Source organism: Cydia splendana, chromosome 7 (genome assembly GCF_910591565.1).
Source record: "Cydia splendana chromosome 7, ilCydSple1.2, whole genome shotgun sequence".
In the NCBI taxonomy this organism is placed as follows: Eukaryota; Metazoa; Arthropoda; class Insecta; order Lepidoptera; family Tortricidae; genus Cydia; species Cydia splendana.
The window spans coordinates 5,207,651-5,230,870 of NC_085966.1; the positions used below are offsets into that span (position 1 = coordinate 5,207,651).

Genomic DNA, 23,220 nt, shown 5'->3' on the forward strand with positions numbered 1-23,220 from the left:
GTTAATAACTCAATTGAGAATGTTGAGTTCACACCGGATTTAGTCAATAACGCGATTTTGAGTTTCGACGATAGCTCATCAATGGGACCTGATGGAATACCTGCAGTTCTGCTAAAGAAATGTATAAAGTGCCTTGCACCTCAGCTAGCAGCTAGCAGCAGCAGCTTTCAAAACAGCCGTGTTACACCATATAATGACTTTGTCAATTCGTGAGCACCGACTGCCCCCTGATTGGAAGAATGCCAATGTAACGCCTATATATAAGAAAGGAGACAAACTGATAGCGGGAAATTATCGTCACATAAGCCTTACATGTATAGCATGTAAAGCAATGGAAAAAATTATCACAGGCGCGATGAGAAGCTTCATTGCAGGAGAGCACGTCATCATAGACGAACAACACGGCTTCACCCCAAAGAGATCAACAGTAACAAACCTATCATGTTGTGTTGACAGGTGGACTAGTAACTGGAATGAAAAGATTCCAGTGGATGTTATTTAGCTGGACTACGAGAAAGCATTCGACCGCGTCCCGATAAACAGACTCCTTGCCAAATTAGAGCATTTTGGGATTCGCGGAAATTTGCTCAACTGGATAAAATACTTCTTGACAGGGAGGAAGTTTCGTGTACGAGTTTCGGGTTCTGTGCTTGGACCAATGCTGTTTGGTATTTTCTTAACGGACCTTAGGCAAGTTGTACACTCGGGCATGTTTTTATTCGCTGATGACACAAAGATTATGGGAAACCCGCTTATCAGTCAGAACATCATACAGCAGGACTTAGACCGCATTTTACAATGGACGAAAGATTGGCTTATAACCCTCAACGCAGACAAGTGCACTGTACTTCATATTGGCAAAAATAACCCTAGGCACACATATAATATTGGTTCCAAAAGTTTACAGAGCGTTGCTTCCCAGCGTGATCTTGGTGTAGTTGTAACTAACAATCTTAAATGGGAGGAACATATTTTAGGGTTTACCAAAAAGGCCAATTCGGTTTTATACATGATCAAGAAAGCCGTTACATAGATAAGAATCTCTTTATTAAGCTATATAAGACATAGACATAGACATAAGACCCTTACTGGAGTATGCCTTCCAAATTTGGAATCCATAATTTAAAAAGGATATAAATCTTATTGAAAAAGTCCAAAGAAGTGCCACAATAATTGGTACCATCTCTTCGTAATCAACCATATGAAGATAGATTAAAGGAATTGGACCTGACGACCTTGGAGCAGCGAAGGCAACGCGGTGACTTGATAGAAACGTATAAAATACTCACAGGACACTACACGTTGTAGCGTTGTACCCGGGTTAATAATCCGTGGCGCTCACGACAAAAAAGTGCGATTTACGGCAATTGATGATGATGGAATTTCCTTTTGCAGAGTTGCTCCTTTTGACTCACAGATTGATTTAGGAAGGGGAGCCAACCGAGTTTTTGATGCAAAATTTTGACTTAAGGTGCCCCCCGAAATTTGTAAAAAAATAAGTTTTGCTATATGCTCAAGTTTGGTATCATTTTCGGGTAAATCAAAGATGCTAAATTCATTTCTGACATTGAATTTATACGGTTTCATATAAATAATAAAAAAAAAAATAAGTAAAAATTTGCCTTTTTTTTTTTGCGAATAAATGCCTAAATTTTTCTTATTTTTATAAAATAAAAATTTCATGTGAAAGCTTTACTATTTCTCATTATAAAAAGTATACTTATGGCATATTTATTTCTAAAAATGTAGAGAGAATAAAATGAAATGCAGACCTACTTTCGACCACCAGTTCACTGAATAGTATACAAAGATACGAGTTACAGCTATGAGAATTACGGCGTTTGATGATGATGAGATACCCTTTAGCATAGTGAGTCCTTAGAACTCTTAGATCATTTTAGGAACGGGAGCCACCTTGATTTTTGGTGCGGTGTGGATGAAAGGGTGGGGATGATTTGTCCCATACAATCATAAATTTATGAAAGCATCTGTTTAGGTTTCTGCATTAAGTTTGGTGTCTTTATCGAGTAAATTAAAAAAAACGAAAATGGACTAATAATTACATTATTTCGTATTTTAAAATCAAAAAATCTAAATATACTTATTCATGTAGGCCTAGCAACAAGCTCTTATGAATCGTAATTAATCTTAATCTAATTATCAGAGCAATTTATTGATGTTAATATTATTCCATAATAAAATTGGATTATTATATATATCAAATTTAACACTAAGAATTTCACGAAAGGATCGTCAAACTTTACAAAGATTGTATAAAAAAATATTAGTCTATCATTTCTAGAATAAAATCTAAATGTCAAAAAAAAGCATAAGTAACAAAAGAACTAGATAGTATTACAATAACAAAAGAAGTAGATAGTATTAAAGATTTTACTACCTATATATTTGTAAATACTCTTTAACATTGCTTATGCTCGGTGCACAACGTAATCCGATTTAAGGGACGTAGCTATACGGAGGAAAATAATTTAAATATTAGTCAATATTTACATTATTAATTTGTATTTTGAAGATTAAATTACCTAAATGATTTCTTTCTTTTGATTTACTCGAAAATGTCACCAAACTTATTGCAGAAACCTAAACAGTTGCTTGCATAAATTAATGATTGTATGGGACAAATCACCCCACCTTTCACCCCAACTGTACAAAATAAAGGTGGCTCTCCTTCCTAAAATGATCTAAGGGTTCTAAGGACTCACTATGTATAATAAAAAGGGATCTCATTATCATCAAGCGCCGTAAATCGCTTAGCTGTAGCTCACATCGTTGTATCTTGTTCAATGTGTGGTCGAAAGTAGGTCTACATTTCATTTTTTTTTGTTCACATTAATGTAAAATAAATATGCCACATGTATACTTTTTGTTACGAGGAATAGTAGGGCTTATTCATGATTTTTTTATTTTTTGTGTGCATATTAAAATAAGAAAAATATAGGCTTTTATACGAAAAAAAATTAGATAGCAAATTTTTATTTTTCATTTTTTTTTAATTATTTATATGAAACCGTATACATTAAATATCAGAAACGAAATTAGCATCCTTGGAGTTACCCGAAAATGATACCAAACTTGACCACATAGCAAAACTTTATTTTTTATAAATTTTGGGGGGCATTTGGCATCAATAATTCGATTGGCTCCCCTTCCCAAATCAATCCGTGAGTCAAAAGGAGCAACCCTGCAAAAGGAAATTCCATCATCATCATTTACCGTATAATTAAGTGAACACCAGCCCTAGTAGCACGGTCGCATTTTTATCATTTGTCACCATGCCTGTCACGTTCTAACAAGTATGTAAGTGCGAAAGTGACGGGCATAGTGATAGTCGATAAAAATGGAACCATGCTGAGCCCGCAGGGACTATAAGCGATATTTTTACTCGCAACATAAATGACAGACTGAGAGGACACTCTCGGAAACTGACACGGACGCAGAGTAGTAGCAACCCCAGACGACACTTTCTAACCGCGTAGTGAAAGTGTGGAACAGTTTACCCGAGTCAGTAAATCATCTGCACCAAGTGAATCATCTGCATCATCTGCATCTGCATCAAGTGCACCTTCGATAAACTCTTTTAAAAACAAACTCGATGAACACTTTCGTAGACTACAAAACACAAGTGGACATTGATGTGCACATATAATAATAAAGTATTTCAATTTGACACATGGATAAACTAGAAAAGGATGTAGATTTTTTTCCCGGAATTCAAGGTAGGCATTAGGGGTTGCAATTTATTACAGTCGACTTCTGCGCGAACAATATCACTGGAAGCTAGCCTCTTAACTCAATAACAATTAAGTAAAAAGTAATTAATGATAAACTACTTAAGAAGCAAATATACGAGCAACTTAAGTAATTAGCAGTAGCGTGGGTAGCGACCGCAATATTACTTATTTAAAACCGTAATTATTGGGCTGTTAACTACGAATAGGATTCTATTTTGAACATCAATGACATCCACTATCCAAATAACTCGAATCCGGGTCACAGAACTTATTTGCGAAAACGGCTTTGATATTTCGACATTTTCGACGCTAGCTCGCAGTAGAATAATTAGCCTGTTTCGAATACATACCTAAATAGAATCTAGGACGTCACGTATTTGTCATCAAGAACATCCATCTAGATCTAGAATCATTTATAGTCCGTCTACTGTAAGTAAAGAGTACTTTTTTGTCGTAAAAATCTGTCGCGCAAATTGTATGAGTCAAAGTATTTCCGCCACAGGGTGGCAGTTTGCGTAGGCCGAACAAATCAATGTACGAGCACCCGCAAACAGTTTTACGGGAATTGACTTTTTCGCCCGAAAGCAAATTTGCGTTTCCCTAATATTTAGTTTGACAGGCTTGCCACTAAATCGTAAACACCTAAGCTAATATTGAACGAGAACATAAAGTCAAATGGAATTGGTTAAGAGCGCGGCGCGCTCATTCTTTCTTCCGTGGATATTGTATAGCCCGATCGAAGCTGATCAAGCTTAATATCGCCGTTTGAAAATAACTGCATGCGCAACGAAATTTAATGAACCATTTGAATATATTTAACGTAACAAAACCAGTATAAGTCTGCTCTCTGATCTTTCATTGTTGTTAGGGACGCTACGGTCATGTTATGCTGGTGCGCTGGAGGTGGTTTACAGATCTTAGGGAAGCACCTAGTGACATTATATGTATCTACTTACTGTAAGAATAAAGCTATCTTAACGGCATACAGTTTTATACAGTAATTTTGTTAATAGATGACTCTACAGAGCATGTATACAACAAATTGTATCGTGATTTTATGGAATATATAATTTTATCGGAACTTTATTAGTTAAGTCCCGTTTTGTATCAGTTTGTTTTCGTACTAAATTCACCTCGATATCTTTCTTACGTGACGCCATTGCTTGTGCAGGTCCAGCTAGTAGCGGAAGGGGGTATAACGTCGATGGCGTGGTCCTGTGAGAAGTTCAAGATGGAGGAGGGGGAAGAGGGGGGAGAAACTAACGGAGGGCACGTGCTGGCTGTTGCTTTGGGTTAGTATCCGGGGAAATAAGACTCGAGGAGAACAGTGTGGGAATGACGCCGGGACAGTGGGTAACAGTAAATGTGGAAGGCGACCGGGAGCGCCGGCAGCCCAACTGCTTAATTCCGACCGGGCTATCCCCCATAACATCAATAAACAACAGTATCATTCTACTATACTATGTTTTTCTTTGTACATGACGATCCTTATAGGGAGACACAATAAATTTTATATTTTTTTTATAATGTAATTTTTGACGATCATGATGAGAAGATAAACATAATTTTGTCGAATGTAGCAAATTTCTAGTGCAATTTTCATCTTGAAATAAAGAAATCTAAATCTATCGAGCTACGAGGCATTGTAGACCCGCTCTCCCCACATCCCTGCACTTATTGCGCGGTGCACAACCTCCCGCTTCTAAGGTTCGAAAATGCACTGAGGATGCACCAAGCCAACGCGCATACAGGCCACCCTGATCTAGTTGTCCTATGTGCTCTTCACTCACTTTTCGGCACTTTTGCTTCGTTTGTATGCTTGGAGTAGGTACCTAGATGTAGTCAAGGCCTAAGTAATTTAAAAATGTTTATTTCTACCTATGATCAATCACGCAACCTCCCAAGCCAAGCCTCTGCCAAGAAACCTTGTCTAGAGAACAACCTACCTCAAAGTAGTTATGAACCTTGATACCGATGTGAATTTTCTAAGTGGTTCTCTTTAGACTATCCGGATCTTATACTCACTTCTATTTTGTTACAGGCAACGGCGAAGTAGTGTTACTCCGCGGACACGATGACGTGAGCCCAGCACGCATGCGCACCGGCATGCGCGGGACCACGCTCGCCATGGAGTGGGCCAACTCGCGCGAACTCCTCGCTGTCGCCGGGACCCTGTTACCCGGTGAGCCACCTTACCCTTCACTCCCCATAGTGAGCCCAGCAGGATCCACGCTCGCCATGGAGTGGGCCAACTCGCTGCTCGCTGTAGGCACCCTGCTACCTGGTGAGACTCCTTGCTCTTCACTCCCCATACATGTGAGACTAGTAGGAACCACGGTCGCCATGGAGTGGGTTAACTCATGCTGTCGCCGGCCTTGCCTGTTCTCTCTCTCTGTCACTGACGAGTCCTCTGCCATTATAACGACAGACGATGTGTTATATAACACTTTAAACTCTCGCGTTTTGTACACATATTTAATTACACAAACGGGTCTACCGCGATATAATTTCATTGACATCATAATCATAATAATCATTATTTATAATCATTAATAATCATAATCATTATTTTATAATCATTATTTATATATATATATATATATATTTTTTTTATAATCATTATTTTCATAATTTCATATAGACGATGTGTTCGCAAGAAAAGCCATTACGTGCTGAAAGTTATCCAGCTGCCATCGCGACCGCAGACTTCTGGCCGAAGTAGTATACTTGGTCAAGCAGATCTTGTCAGTAGAAAAAGGCGGCAAATTTGAAAAATGTAGGCTCGAAGGGATATCGTCCCATAGAAAATTTGAATTTCGCGCCTTTTTTTAATGACAAGATTTGCTTGACCGTCTATATATAGGAGTATTTCAGCGGTTCCGTGGGGACCTGCCGAACCCTGCCGCAACAGGTGACGCAAAACTGTGTAGAGTCTGTGCGGAAAGAGAAGAGTCGTGGAATGTATGGGGCCCAGTACATACCACGACTCCTCTCTTTCCGAACAGACTCTAGCCCAAAATGATATTCATCAGGCTACGGGCACAGGTGAACCTCCAATTGACATACAAAACAAACTATAGGCCTAACATTTTACTACTTACTTTGTAACTACCTTTAAAATTCTACGTAACATCAATGTTAAATTGGTCGCATCGATATCTTAAACTTTGATACACAAGCAAGGCTCCGTTCCACTCCGGAACCTACACTCGTAACACAATTTACGAGCACTATCCAACTTTACGGTACGGTTTACACGACTTGGCATAACAGCATTTCATTTCAGGCTGTGCTTTTTGTGCTAGGTAATGGAAAATACGGATACCTAGTTACCTTCATATGTCAATGCGCATCTATGTATTTTACAAGCTTTTACTTAACATGCAATGCTCGTATGTACCATCACGCTCCGCGATTGTTGCGCCATTTAGGGCAGGGACTGAATACCGGTATATTTTTCATACAGATTAACCGGTATTAAATTTCGGTATCTTGGTTGTTTATGTATCTTTTTGCACTTAATTTAGCTAATCTGATCAATCATTATCCTTACCTAAATACTATTCTATAATATCAATTAAATAATGTGAAAGCTATGAGATATTTTGATTTTTAGTTATACCGGTAACGTTCCCTGATTTAGGGTCCTAGTTAAATTGGTTGTTCAATACTTACGCTATAGAATTTCCAATTTAGCAAGAACCCTAAATGGCATAACAATCCCGTGTGGTGAATGTACGTAAGTAGAGTGTGGTGAATGTATGCACGGGTCAAATCTTGGCCGAGCCGTTATTCAATTGAGTTGGAACTTCACAAACATTTATGTAAGTTGGGTGACAATGCAATATTATGGTAATGGGACCATACCAGCTCTATGGAGAGCTGACCTGATGATGGACACAGGAGGTGGCCATAGGAACTCTGTGATAAAACATCGCAACCTAATAGTGTTTGGGTTTGTTAGAATTGCCTCGATGAATACTTATTAGTTGTCTGTTCAAAGATAAGTAGTCAGAGATAGAAGCTTGTATCAAAAATGATTAACTCGAGCCTCGAATCCCTTGAAGGACAGACATAAGTATTAGACAAAATTTATAAGGTAATTCTAGATCACTCACACGTACCTAATTTAGATTGAATTTCACTCGACCTATTTCGATACGTTACGAGAAGCCTCCAGGCGAACACCAGCTGCTGCAAATAAATAATAAATAAGTACCTTATTCTATTTTTTTTTTATTTATTCAGGTAATTACAACACAATATCTAAGCTTAATTACAAAAGTATCGTTAAACCAGTAAGGTTTGTCTCGATACTCCATCCGCGTTAGATTTTATTAAGTATATAGAAACTCAAATAACCTAACACATAACATAATGGATGAATTCATTGTACCTACATTATTACCAATAAAAGCTGGTTTATGTTTATTCGTAAAATAGTTTCTTATTTTTATTAGCTCCATATAAAACTGTTTATGTAGTACAATAGGTATTTATTCTCCGATTAAGTGCTTCTTTCAAAGTTAAGTTTTGAACAAGACTATGGGTTATGGGCGGGGTCGATCTTGTAAACACGTTTGCTCTGAGCTATTAATATAGTTATATATTAAGGCGGGTTTCCACCAGTGTGCGGTACTGTGCGGTACGGTACAAGCATTTTTTTACTGAAACGTGTGCCGCACACTGGTGGAATCCCGCCTTTAGTAAGGCCTTGATCCCCGATTGACAACGTACGCAGCATAGCCTGAAGCTCTATAGTAATATTACTGACTTCTTATACAATGAGGTAGAGATACCTAGTAGGCAGCGTAAATAGTGGGGGAAGTATGAGCAGAAATGTGTCGAGCAGTATGCATTTTTGTCCCAAGCGACGCCGCTTGGCACAATTGTTCCGTGGATTAAGTACACTAAGTTGATCTAATTTCCTATAATATTATTTAATAATAAATTAGACAAGCATATTATATCGAATACTCGTTCCTCTCATAACTATCTTTATGATTAGTTGATTACTGGATACAGGCCATATCAGTAATCGCTGGCCCAATATGACAGGGTTCTATGTTACATTTTCAAGACGAAAAGTCTGCAGCGATTTGGAGAGCCCTCACAGTGCCAGTGTTATTTATCCCTTTATAAGGCATATGGGTTCAGAAATTATGCAAAATTGAACCCTATCGCTTTAAAATAAAGTTCAATATCAGGTGGGAAATATATCCCCTCTGCCTTACAAAGGGTTATACGTCATAATTTCATAGAAGTTTGACGTTTAAAATAATACTATGAAATCCGCTGCAGGCTTTTCTTAATCTGATTCTAGTTGAAATTCGACTTCATGTCACTATGACAATGTTCAAATTTCAGTTCGATAAAAGTGAAACATAGAACCCTGTAATATTGGGGCAGCGAGTTGTCATACTCGTAACTGCCTGCCTGCTTATTAAATAATAATAAATAATATTTATTTCCAGAGGGGTCTGAGCCCGCGGACGCACCGCCATTCAAGAACGTAGTGAAATTCTACTCCGACACCGGCGTTCTCATCTACACCGTACCCATTCCTTACACCCAGGTATGTGCCATCATCCTCCTAATTGTTAACTGACAATTCTGAAACAGCTTATTGCAAAGCCCTAAGGCCCACCAATCGTCAGTGTAAAATATGCCTTCAGGCCAGGATATGAGTTGATGATGAGACCCCAAGGAAACACGTCCATTCAGCATAGGATTTATTTTTGAGAGAGAGAAATAAACCTACCCACATTCAGTCAGGTATGTGCCATCATCCTCCTCATTCTTAACTGACAATTCTGAAACAGCTTATTGCAAAGCCCTAAGGCCCACCAATCGTCAGTGTAAAATATGCCTTCAGGTCAGGATATGAGCTGTTGATGAGACCCCAAGGAAACACGTCCGTTCAGCATAGGATTAATTTTTGAGAGAGAGAAATAAACCTACCCACATTCAGTCGGCGCCTGATTACTTAATCTACCCACATATCGCTGGCCCAATATTACTTACAGGGTTCTATGTTTCACTTTTATCGAACTGAAATTTGAACATTGTCATAGTGACATTAAGTCGAATTTCAACTATCTTGAAAATGTTACATAGAACCCTGTAATATTGGCCCAGCGATATGTCACAGTCAGGAGGCTGATTCTGATTTAACATTTTGTTACGGTATTGATCTTGTTTTAATACATTGTATTAATACAACCTTGACGGTCGTCACTAGGCATCTAACGCGCACCAATAAATGCGAGCTTACTACCTATTAAGGTCACCGTTGTAGTCTAAAACGGACTACGGAGCATTACAATAACAAGTTTAATATAAGAAGAACCAACAAAAAGGTTAGGTTGCCATAGATAACGGAGCTTGATCTAAATTTCAAAGGTCGCTCTGAACTACAACTACTAAATGTGGTACTATAATACATATATAAGTGTTCTCATGTGGCCACATATGCGGTAGAACACTAGTGCTTAACCAAGTTAGCCGGAGCAGTTAACTAGATTCGAGTCTGACTGTCTAAGACATTAAGTAGACGTACAGCGGTGTACTCTATTAACAGGGGTGCAATTCACAAGACTGCACTGCATGCGAACTGCAATAGTATTGTACCATCCAATCCTTGCATTAGCAAGGGTCTCCAAGCCTTGCTTGCAGCTTTAAACCCTCGTAAAGGGTGCGGGAGAGCTGAAGGTCATACAAAGAACTAAATGCTATACAATTCGGCCTGCGAAAATTACCCAGAAGGGCCGAAGGCGTGACCTCGGGTCAAAACGTTTAGAGATCCCTGCAATAATAAATGTTGTACCAAATTTAAAATATGATTAAGTTCCATTAAAGAAATGATAAGCAATCAGTTGGTTGACGAATATCAATCTTTGCATTGATAGCCCTACAGACAGAAATACTCAATAGGTATGCGTTAGGAGAAGCCGCACTTAAGCGTTTTATTGGTACAGTCAGCAAATCTCTTAGCTTGGCACCCCTGCATACACATTTATATGCATAGGTACCTTTAAATTTATCACAAAACCGACACAGACGCCGCTACATTTATAATAGATACCTACCTCTCATTTTAATAGATGCGTCCCTGTAGCTCACCACAAGTTGCGTACATGGATTCAAATGATTTACCAGTTACCTGAGACGTTGCGCTTGCAAGTGACGTCAATACGAGTAGTACCAAGGCACGTGGAAGTAAGAATGGCCATAAAGTTCTCAGTGTTTAATGGAACAATGTTGCTTTAACTTGATTTCGCGCTTCCGCCACTAAGTATTTTATAGAAGCCATTTGATTTTACGAATGCAAGTTTACGGGAAGTTTAGTATTGATGGTAAAGCAAGATTGAAATGTTGGACGAGGTTTACAAATAAGGCTTTTAAGTTAAGAAGTTACTTAGGTGTAGCGTGATTTCAATCACATATTTCATATACACGAGCGATCGATAAAGTAGGTAATAAAAAAAATGCTTTAGGCCTTTTTATGTGTATATACAAATTATTACACATTAGGTATAGTAAACCTACCATGGATTGAGCCTCTAAATACATGTTGAGAGAATAAATAACTAAGAGGCTCATCTCAACTGGGGGCCTGGTAAAAATAATAATCGGCCAAGAGCATGTCGGCCATGCTCAGTGTAGGGTTTCGTAGTTACCATTCTGTCAAAATAGGCCAAACGGGGGTTATTAGTAAGTATCATAAGGGAGTACCTTTGCAGCGCCTTGTACATTACGTCTTTTTACTAAGAAAAGAAGATTTTTTGCAATAACTCACAAACGACTAGACCGATCATGTTCGCTATAGTTTTCATTGAAAGTATTTATTAAGCTCTTGTTTCACAATTTTTTTCATAATTTTTGGACCCGTGGTTCAAAAGTTAGAGGGGGGGGACACATTTTTTTTCTTTCGGAGTGCATATTTCCGAAAATATTAACTATGTATATCAAAAAATGGTTATAGGAGACCCTTATTCATTTTGAAAGACCTATCCAACGATACCCCACACTATCGGGACAAAGAAAAAAAAAATCAAAAAAAAATTTTTTGTACTTGTTATTTTACCGTTCTGTCGCAATGCATGACTTATGTAACCATGCCAAATTGCAGCTTTCTAGCACTAACGATCACGGAGCAAAGCCTCGGACAGACAGAAACTATAAGGGTTTGTAGGTGACTATGAAACCCTCAAAACGAAAGTTTCCATTTACAATAGAATACGTCAATCCTAAATGAAATAATAACGGAGAGTTTCCCGGCAGGCTCGCGTAACGGCGCTAACGTGGGGGCACGCGGCGCGGCGACTGTTCGTCGGCGTCGGCGGCGCGGTGTGCACGGCGCGCGTGTGGCGCGCGGTGGCGCCGCTGCAGCTGCTGGCGCGCGTGCGCGCGGCGCAGGCGCTGCGCGACCCCGGCGCCGCCGCCGGCCTGCCCATCCCGCCGCGGCTGCAGCCCGCGCTGGCTAACCTTTTCGCGCATACTATACGAGTAACTTATTTAAAATTTTAATATAGCGTCGTAAAGTTACAGTGGGCACAGAATAAAATAATAGTACTAGGTCTCAGAAGACTCGCTCTCTAACAAAACGCGTCTGTTACGATCAGGACAGATATGGCCGCTAGGTGGCGACAGCGCCACGCGCGGCTTATGGCTAGCCACCAAAATTGGTGTGGAACGGATGTACTTTTAGCTACCTGTAGCAAAGCGACGAAATCACGGAGTGAGCCACGCCTGCAGTGAGAAGAAAGTTAGTATATCGATTTCGTGCCCTTATAAGTTTCGCAATGTGCTTTATAAAATTTGTGAGAAAGAAAACCACAAAATTAAACATACACTTATATATATTAAATCTAGCGACCCCGTCCGGACTTCGCACGGGTTAATAAATTATACACCTAAACCTTCCTCAAGAATCACTCTATCGATAGGTGAAAACCGCATGAAAATCCGTTCCGTAGTTTTTGAGTTTATCGCAAACAAAACAGACAGACGCGGCGGGGATCTTTCGTTTTATAAGGTGTAGTGATAACCTTAAACCATTTCAGTGCAACGTGCCAGAATCCCTCGAGCTCCGTCGCTTCGTGTCCCGGCCACCAGGGGGCGCCAGCGGCGGCGCCGGCACCCGGCTGCACTGCACCATGTTGAGGCATGATGATGAGGAAGCTGGCTACACCCTGTACCTTGAGCATCTAGGTGGTTTAGTGCCTCTGTTGAAGGGGCGGCGGACGAGCAAGATTAGGCCGGAGTTTGTCATCTTTGATCCTCAAGGCGAAGGTATGACTAGTGACAAGTCCTCGTTGAAACCTATTTAAAATGTCTTATTCCATAACTGGTTAAGAACTACACTGCACCATTTTAAGGCATGAAGATGAAGAGACCGCGCGGCTGAGCGATTATTTTTTGCCATTTTTATACAGGGTGTAATCGTTATGTGTGGCCAGGCGATAATTCCGTAAATATAACAGATATCAGAAAACTTCAAATTGATATCGAAAGTGCGTTACCCAATGAGTAAAATTACATTAATAACTTTTTTTAAATAAACGTAGAAATATCCCAAACATTAACTTCAAACCCTCCCATACATTTAGTACGACGACTCACCCCTCAAAGAACGCCGTCGGTGTCGTAAGAGATAAAACTGCTTGAGATTCATTATTTGCGATAGTAAACTGTAATAAAATAATAAAACTACCGTTTATGAAATAATAAATCTAACATTTAACTTATTTTTTAAGGAAGTACATTTTTTGTTTACAGTAGTTGCTCGAAGTGACGCCCTTCTTGTGCGATACATTGACGGACTCTCTTAAATGTTTCTAAATGAACTTTTCTTAAAATTTGCGTTGTGATTAAAAAATAAATGTTATATTTACTATTTCATAAACGGTAGTTTTATTATTTTATTACAGTTTATTATCGCAAATAATGAATCTCAAGCAGTTTTATCTCTTACGACACCGACGGCGTTCTTTGAGGGGTGAGTCATCGTACTAAATGTATGGGAGGGTTTGAAGTTAATGTTTGGGATATTTCTACGTTTATTTAAAAAATGTTATTAATGTAATTTTACTCATTGGGTAACGCACTTTCGATATCAATTTGAAGTTTTCTGATATCTGTTATATTTACGGAATTATCGCCTGGCCACACTTAACGATTACACCCAGTATATTGTGACCTTCTTTGCCACTTTTATGTTATTTCTACTCATAATCACGAGCTCTTTCGATGCTAATGGGATAAAATAATGTCCCAGAGTTTTTTTCCTATTGCGTTACCATTTCCCCAATACTTTGTATGACGGTAACAAAAAGGAAAGTTTGAAAAATCTATGGAAATTTTAAGACACTTTTTTTTTCCTATAAGGATGAAAAGGGCTCGCGATCCTGACTAGAAAATAACACAAAAGTGGCAAAAAGGTCGCAATATATAAACATGGCAAAAAATAAAAAAAACGCTCGGCTACACCCTGCAAGTACAAACAGCAACACTCTTATAACTGTCCATGGGTGGACCTTATGCTTTTTGTAATAAGGTTTACCGATGGACAGTTAACAGTGTAGGCAATGTAGTACATCTGGGCGGTCTAGTGGCTCTTCTAAAGGGACGGCGGAATAAGATCAGCCTTGAGTTTGTTATCTTTGACCCTCAGGGCGAAGGTATGTTTAAAGACAAGCCCTTATTTCAACCGTGTTTTAACTGTCTTACTACCAACGGGCTAGGGACTGCCGTACCTCATCTTGAGGCATGATAAATAAGCCACAGTTGGAGCATCTAGGGGGTCTGGTGCCTCTGCTAAAGGGGTAGTGAACCACCAAGATTAGATCGAAATGTATCTTCTTCGACATTCATTCAGGTCTTTGCCCTTTGACAATATCGCTGCTGTGCTGTGCAAGTAGAGATATTTGTAAATCGTATAATAAAATAGTTTTAGAATGACCCTACACTATACTAAAGTCTGTCAAGCCATTTCCGTCAGTAGAAAAGAGTGGCAATTTAAAAAAATGTAGGCGCGAAGCATGGTATAATAATATACTCCGCCTGGTACTCCATTCCAAGATTCGCGTATGACCTAACTGACACGCGCCTACGTCATCATGCTGTTTACAGGTTCTCAAACTTTGAAATGTGGGAGAATTTTAACCAACGGTGAAAATTATTTTAACGGCATTAATTTTAAGTTATTCATGTAGAAACATAGTAAAATATAACAAATCTAATGTATTAAATTAAACTTTATTTATCTATACAAGACAAACGTTTAAAAAACTAATTCACAGTTACACATTAATTACCAAGCTTACGCCGTGAAAAGTTTGGAAAACACTGCGACTGCTGACACTGAGCGAGAAGGAAATAACAATTAACACGCGTTCGACAAGGATGACGGTCAGGGCATGAAGTTATCTAGATCCGAATTGTCAAATGTGCACAGCGCTATCCTGTGTTGCCAGTAGTATAAACAGAATTACCCGAAAGTCTGAAATTTCTTTCGTGAATCGGAAGATATTGCTAACGAGTAATTAAAAATGACGTGTTATTGTAAAATTTAAGCTAAAATACATATAAATAAAAAATTATAAAATTATAAAGAAATATTTTAACTGATTAACCATAGGTATAATGTACCCATGTAACATGTTATGTTGAAATAAAGTGGCAATGTTATTGTGACGTAGGCCCGTGTCACTCTGGGAATGGAAGACCATGTTTTATTAGACCATGGGCGCGAAGGGTTATCGTTCCATAGAAGTTTAGAGCATTACTACAGTGACGATCACAAAATAAAAATTAGCAATAAGTATAATACAAGAAGTGTAAGAGAACAAAAACTAATACAATTAAAAACTACAAACTATTATGGCAAAAGAATGTCGCAACATATAGTACCAAAAATATTCAACAACATTAGTATACTACGGCAAACTCCCAAAGTAAGCAAAACTGTATTAATTTAGAGATTATAATGTAAATCACAGAAACAACTGTAAACTTGATAGAATTAAGTAAATGGGTCAAACACGTTTTTAGAAAAGGTCACTTCTGTGGACAATACGATTAAAGTTAACGACTCTGGTACATATAATATAACCCGTTTTTCATTATTATTATTATTTATGACTTGAGTCTCAAGTACTAGATACTATAAAACGGGTGTGACCCAAATAGGTTAAGTTACTTGCATAAAAAAGAGCGTATCTCGCCATCAAACTTCACAGTTTGGCGAGTTTTATGTTATTTATAAAATGTATTTTAGTGTATCATGAATAAATAAATTAAAAAAAAAAATGAATTTTGCGCCTATTTCTACTAATAAACTTGTTTGACCGACTTCGATTTCAATTGAAAATTAATTTATTTTATGAGTACCTATTCTTTACAATACCTACAAAACCCCTAATTAATTACTTACAGAGAGCGCGATCCGTAACGCGTGTGTTCGTGAAAGCAGCAGCAGTAGCAGCAGCGGCGCCGCCAGCTCGTCTAGCAGCGCCGGCAGCGGCGCCGGCCGCGCCTCGCCGATGAAACACTCGGACACCTCCGACAGTGACCGGGAGGAAGGTACCTACACAATCCTACAGATTATTACTCAATCCTCACTATTTAAAAGCAGCCGCGGCGGCGTTAACAGCTCGTCCAGCAGCGGCGGCAGCGGCGGCAGCGGCGCCGGCTGCGCCTCGCCGATGAAACACTCGGACACCTCCGACAGTGACCGGGAGGAAGGTACACAATCCTACAGATTATTACTCAATCCTCACTGATTTAAAAGTAGCCGCGGCGGCGTTAATAGCTCGTCCAGCAGCGCCGGCCGCGCCTCGCCGATGAAACACTCGGACACCTCCGACAGTGACCGGGAGGAAGGTACACAATCCTACAGATTATTACTCAATCCTCACTGATTTAAAAGTAGCCGCGGCGGCGTTAATAGCTCGTCCAGCAGCGCCGGCCGCGCCTCGCCGATGAAACACTCGGACACCTCCGACAGTGACCGGGAGGAAGGTACCTGCACAATCCTACAGCTAATTACTCCAATCCTCATTAATATAAAAGTAGCCGCGTTGGCGTTAACAGCTCACCTAGCAGCGCGTTAATAGCTCGTCCAGCGGCGCCGGCCACGCTTCGCCGATGAAACACTCGGATACCTCCGACAGTGACCGGGAGGAAGGTACATGCACAATCCTACAGCTAATTACTCCAATCCTCATTAATATAAAAGTAGTCGCGGTGGCGTTAACAGCTCACCTAGCAGCGCGTTAATAGCTCGTCCAGCGGCGCCGGCCACGCTTCGCCGATGAAACACTCGGACACCTCCGAAAGTGACCGGGAGGAAGGTACACAACCCTGCAGCTTATTACTCCAATCCTCACTGGTTTCAAAGCGGTGAAGATGACCACACATTCAGATATGAGTTAAACCTTTAATAGGGTAAATCGTCAATAACTGGCCACCAGCTAGTAACAGATGTAGTGTGTGCTACGCCTTACCCTCACACGTAACATAGCCTAGACTATATAAGCTTGTACCCATGTTATTCTAGACATTATAGACCTATACTCCAACCAAATAGTTTCATTTAACGTCCAACACTACATGGCGACCCTGCCAGTGCGGCCTTGTGCTGCACTGGCGGCGCGCCGCGCCAGCCAGTACACGTCGGGAAGAAAAGTAAAACTTTAAAATAAGTGATAAGGACATATTTGTGTGAAAAATACTATAATTAACAAAAACTATACATCCACAGTGAATGAGTTTGGCGGACTGCTAGAACTTTATTTTTTATTGGTGTTATTAAAATTAGTGACTACGGACGCATTAAATAGTAAAAAAAAAAGTGATCGCTATGGACTTATATCAAAACACGTGAGAAAGTAAACCACTATTAGTGATCTTCAGTGAACATTTCTAACTAGTTACAATTTTGACTAGAAGAACGTGACTTAATAATATATGGACTCAATAAAATAAAAATACAATCAATTTAATAAGCGCGAAGCATTAACGATGGTTGCAGCAGGGAGTTGATGGTGTCCTTAGCCTAGGATGACGCCAGGAGGACCAGAGACGCGTTTGATAGGTGTTGATTGGTAGATTGGTTGCGCCATGTGAAAAACAATAAAGTGACATTGTGAAGTGCCGTGCAAAAGGGACATTTAATTACCTATTATATTTGCTAATTCCTTTTTTGTTTTCAGTAGTTAATATCAATTGTTTTTTAGCCTTGTGTTGAATTTTATATTAGGTATATTAGAAGTCCGTATGTTAATTTTTAATGTCACGATAGGATAAATAACTGTTGTGGTAAGTAAGTATTAGGTATAACTATGCCGTATGATGACGAAACAATATGTGATTAAAAGATTGGTCTAGAATTTTTTTAAACAGAACTTAATTATCTATCTATTTTTCATTACAGACTTGTTCATTTTAATTATAGTAACAGCACCAGTCATGGGACATTTAAGAGGAAATTTGGAGTATTTATGATATTTCCCTTGTACATTTAAATGGTCTTCCGCTTAGCGTGTTAAAAGATGAAAGTCCTATCCGCCTTTCATGTTTTAGGCGTGTTGTATCAAAGATACTGCAATGAGTTTCCACATAATTAACAAATTAAAACTACGCTTTTTTTCTCCAGTCATGGACACCAAAGCTCCAGTAATGGGCCCCCGGTAATGGACGTGGATCCAGTAATGGGCTCCCTATAATGGACATTGCTCTATCAGTATAAAATTTTGAAATGGGGAATAAGTTATGCCAAAAAAATCAATTTTTGGTATAAGCATTTATCGCTGAATGTATTTTTCTTTCCACAGCCAATTATTATTGTATTAGATTCATCGAGACAATTCTAATATACCCAAACACAATTAGTTAGGGTTTATTGCGATAAAGTTCCCATGGCCACCTCCTGTCTCCATCATCAGATCAAGTCCATGTTATCATAATATTGCATTATCATCCGATATGCATACTTAATTACGTACTTACACAAAATTTCAACTGAATCGGAAATCGAAAAGTGGGTCAAATTCAGCTACCAAGATTTGACCCACACTAAATAACAAGGCAAGTTAAATAAAAGTTTGGAAAAACGATATTAATTTATCCTAAGTCCGAGAATAGGTACCTCCTGGTTGACATATTTCGTAACTACATTTTACTTCTGTATTGTTTAAAATATGAAATTATGGCATGGCAAGCATCATTATGTCAATTGTCCCATCATAGAAGGTATGCAGTTTTACAGCTCCTATAATGGGATTGGGCCAAATACCAGTATTTTTTTACATCTGTGGAGTCACAACATAGTGTGTTGTATACCTTATCTCATGGTAAATGCAATTAACAAAACACATTCTAGTTTTCATCAAGTATTAATTAATTAAAATTTAATAAAATAACTCACCTCTCTTAGCGAAGTTGTTAAGAATTTTTAGTGATATTTTTTTCAGTGGCACGACAACTTTTGGGTTGACGCACATTTCTTAAAAAATAACCGAATTTAATAAAAATTCAAACATAATCAGCTCTAGGACTCTTATTTATGATAAAAATATATCCAGTGTTTATAAACTACTTTTATATACTTATTTTAAAGGAATTGTGTTTTTTTGTCCCATTACTGGTTCCGTGTCCATTATAGGGTATACTACTATATATACCTATATTGCATTTAATTTTATCCAATTTCATATTATAGTTAGTTACGTGACATACTTTTATCCCTTACAAATATGGCACGAGGCGGCGGCGAGTGCATTCCTTATAGGGAATGGCATGCGGCGTCTGTCATTACATCTCAAATTTCGTAGTCTTTGTACACTTATTTAGAGCATTCAAGTTATTGTAATCAAATTAAATTTAAACAGTTAGTATTTAGTAGTAAGTAACGCCTACCTAAAATATTTCGGTTTCAGATTTAAAAATATAATATATAGTATGCCACAATATGTTCCGAATTTTAACCATATACAATTAATGCTTAGTTTTCATTAGATAGATATAAATTACATTTATTTTTACTTCGAATTTGAAATAATTTTTTAATGATAGTGATTATTATTGTTTACACACATTTTTTACACGGATTTGACATAAATAACAAACAAATATGGACTTTATATTAATGGATATGACTTTTAAAATAAATTGACTAGTGGTATTATAAATAACAATATTGAATGTAAGGAACAGGTTTTACGGGTATTCGGTATGTTTAAAGTAAAGATTGATGTTGGATTTTAGGGGTTGAATTTTAAGGGTTGTCAATATGTTTGAGACTGTGTGTCTATGGAAAGTTCTAAAGAATTAGTTAGGTTTTTGATCGTTGTATGAGTGAGATGGAATTAGTTTGTTATAAGAAAAGTGCGTTAGGAAAGTGATTGGGAAAACTAAAACAGATAAGTTTTTCAAAGGACGATTAGCCTGATCAACTAAGAGTTGCTGAAAATCTTATATGTTGAAGTTTTCATGGTGTTGTGTTATGTGATTGGTTTTTGGATGTTTTTGTATGAGAGGAATGTATAAAAAAAAAAATTATATGCCTATCGCATCTTCGGTGGCCCAAGAGGCGGCCTTGAGCGATATGGTATAGCAAGGGTATGCCAGGATACAAGGCAGGCACGGAATCCTTGGATGTCTGACCATGATTCGGTCGAGTATCAATTGTGGAGACTCCTTGGACACATGGAAGGTTATGATGTAAGGAAGTGTTAAAAGAACTGCCTGAATGTGAATATGAATATATGTATGTGTGCGCGCGCGTAAAAATAAAATATCCTTGTATCCTGAGCAAATAAATAAAATGTATAATAAGGTCGGCCGACCAGGTAAGTAAATGCTTTGTGTATCCTTGCCAGAGTTGCACGCTTTAGATGCACATCTTAGAAAATTGTGGTGTATTAATTAAATGATTATTATGTAAGATGACGTATGTAAAAGGAGAAATATAATATATAAAGTTAAATAAAAAGGGATTTCACAAAATATGCGCGTTGAATTGTCCAAATATAAGAAACAATAAGGTACCTACCAATAAAAGAGAATAAATAACATGTTCGTATGTCTTCATACGTAACTTTCAAGGACAAGACTAAAATCATAAAAAAATAAATCTTATGCAAGATGTATTTTGTAAGTTTTTTATTGTTAGTAGTATGTGTATTATCAAATAGTATTCAACTTTTTTTTTTTAGTAAAAAAAATTAGTTCGTCATCAATACGAGCATACATTGGTATACTCGTATAGTAGATTGTTAACACTTGCTACGTATTGTGTAATTGTATATTTCCTAGTAATGAATTATGGAATGTTTATTTTTAAGGTGTATGCTTGTGTGTGTTTCCTTTTACTGTGTTTTTTTTTTCTCTTTATCTAAAATGTAGATATGTTATTTTGTATTGTATGGTTCGGTATATTAAATTGTTTAATAATTCAATTTTTAGTTGTCATTACTGACTTATAATAATTTTATAATATTTTTTTATTATGTAATCATAACATAAGTAACATAACACATTTTTCTTGTTTTGAGGGTGAAAAATTGATGATTTCAGATTGTTTAAAATATCTTTGTAATTTTAACCATTTCTTAAACTTAACTTTTCTTCGAAAATTATAATTTTTATATTTCCGATTTTGTGTATTTCAATTCTTTAGTTTTGGCATTATTAGATATGTATTTAATATATAAAAAAAATAGTATCTAAAGATACAATTTTTTTTCTCCAAGAGGGAAGGTGTAGTGTGTGCTACGCCTTACCCTCACACGTAACATAGCCTAGACTATATAAGCTTGTACCCATGTTATTCTAGACATTATAGACCTATACTCCAACCAAATAGTTTCATTTAACGTCCAACACTACACAGAACTTAAAATGAATTCTATTCACCTATAAACAGAATTCATTTTAGTATCTATAAGGTTTAAATAACTGGCCACCCTTCAATAACTAGCCACCTTATACTAAAATGAATTCTGTTTATAAGTGAATAGAATTCATTTTTAGTTTAAGGTCGCCAGTTACTAATAGGTGGCCAGTTATTCACAAATATCCCTCTACGATACTACGTTAAAACAAAGGTTTTTCTTAAAATTCTAAATCAAACCAAGCTCTACCAAGCTACAGTGAATATTTCCACCATATCCTACATATAAGCGTTAGGTTAGGCGGATAGCGACATCTACCGTAAGTGTACCGTACCGTATCTACACTTCTTAAACGAATAATAGTAGATTGTACAACAAGGGCATAGAGTGACCCATTTTTACCCGAGGCAATTTTTTGGTCTGAGCGAAGCGAAGACCAAAATAGTAGACGAGGGTAAAAATGGACATTTATGCCCTTGTTGCACACTCTGATTTTCACTTCGATTGCGAGGAAAATATACAAAAAATCAAATATTTTAGGTTATTTTAACGTATTTATTCAAGACTAAAGAAAATTGTTCTTGGGCCGGTCGGGGGCGCGGGGCACGCCGATCGGGAGAGCGCCGGTCGGGGGCGCGCCGGCAGGGCTGGCAGTTTGTATGGCAGAATTTGGACTTTATTGCTAAGTCAATAAGGGTCGTATTAGATGATTTTACTTTATGCTCTAGAGCATAAAATGCGATTTTATGTCGTCTACGCACGACATAAAGGTGCACTTTTTGAGCATGAGAAGTGAAAATGTTATATTCATCTTCATCGCAGGCTGCAGCGGCTCCCCGCGCCTGCAGCGGCGGCGGCGCGCGCGCACGCGGCGCAAGCTGCGCGCCGAGCGCGACGCCGCGCCCGACGAGCTCGCCTACATCGACTCGCTGCCCGAGGTCAGTATCTACGAGTGGCGTAACGTCAACTAATCTAGCCGTGGGCGAAATCGCATCTGCGGGGGCCCTTTTGTATCACTGTGCTCGAAGGGGCCTCGCGCGAGGCCCCCCTTGGGGCGCGAGGCCGTGGGCGACGGCCCACTTCGCCCACGCCCAGCTACGCCGCTGCGACATTAGACGATTATCAAAAGTATGTAAACCCACTAAAAATAATGGTTTCATCTCGGAATAAGAAGAAGAGTTAATTAGATGGAAACTTGTCTTAAAAGACATAGAGAATCTCGCGTCTCGATTCAAAGACTTTTATTAAGAAGTTAAGGGTACAGTAGGTATTGGACAAAAACAAAAACCCTTATAAAATACGTATATTTAAAATAATTTGAACAGTGGAATGTTAACGGTCCAATTAATTTCAGTCTGGCTATAAGTACGGCTATAAACTCTGTCTAATCTAAAGAGACATGAAAACATCTCAAAAATACGTCAAACAAAAAATATTGTCTTATAAGAGTACCTATAAAGAATTAAAGAATAGGCTAAAGTGTATTTGCAAGTGAGTAAGTATACCTTTGTATTAATGGAATTACTACGTTTTGGTATTAATGTAATATATTTATTTTAAACAAATAATGT

The 23,220-nt window shown here is 38.1% G+C and overlaps 2 protein-coding genes across 2 annotated transcripts in view; one reads left to right on the plus strand and one right to left on the minus strand.

The window, feature by feature from the left end:
* The window catches only part of LOC134792020 (BRISC and BRCA1-A complex member 1-like), a 180,999-nt gene that overhangs the window by 137,791 nt on the left and 19,988 nt on the right, over positions 1-23,220 (minus strand). The gene's annotated exons all lie outside the window — the stretch shown is intronic.
* Positions 1-23,220, plus strand: part of LOC134792030 (tubby-related protein 4) — a 118,932-nt gene that overhangs the window by 65,277 nt on the left and 30,435 nt on the right. The window contains exons 5-11 of the mRNA XM_063763152.1: positions 4,924-5,044; positions 5,794-5,934; positions 9,227-9,327; positions 12,036-12,260; positions 12,818-13,046; positions 16,191-16,337; positions 22,472-22,587. Of these exons, the coding sequence (XP_063619222.1) occupies positions 4,924-5,044; positions 5,794-5,934; positions 9,227-9,327; positions 12,036-12,260; positions 12,818-13,046; positions 16,191-16,337; positions 22,472-22,587 (1,080 nt within the window). The remainder of the gene's footprint in view (positions 1-4,923; positions 5,045-5,793; positions 5,935-9,226; positions 9,328-12,035; positions 12,261-12,817; positions 13,047-16,190; positions 16,338-22,471; positions 22,588-23,220) is intronic.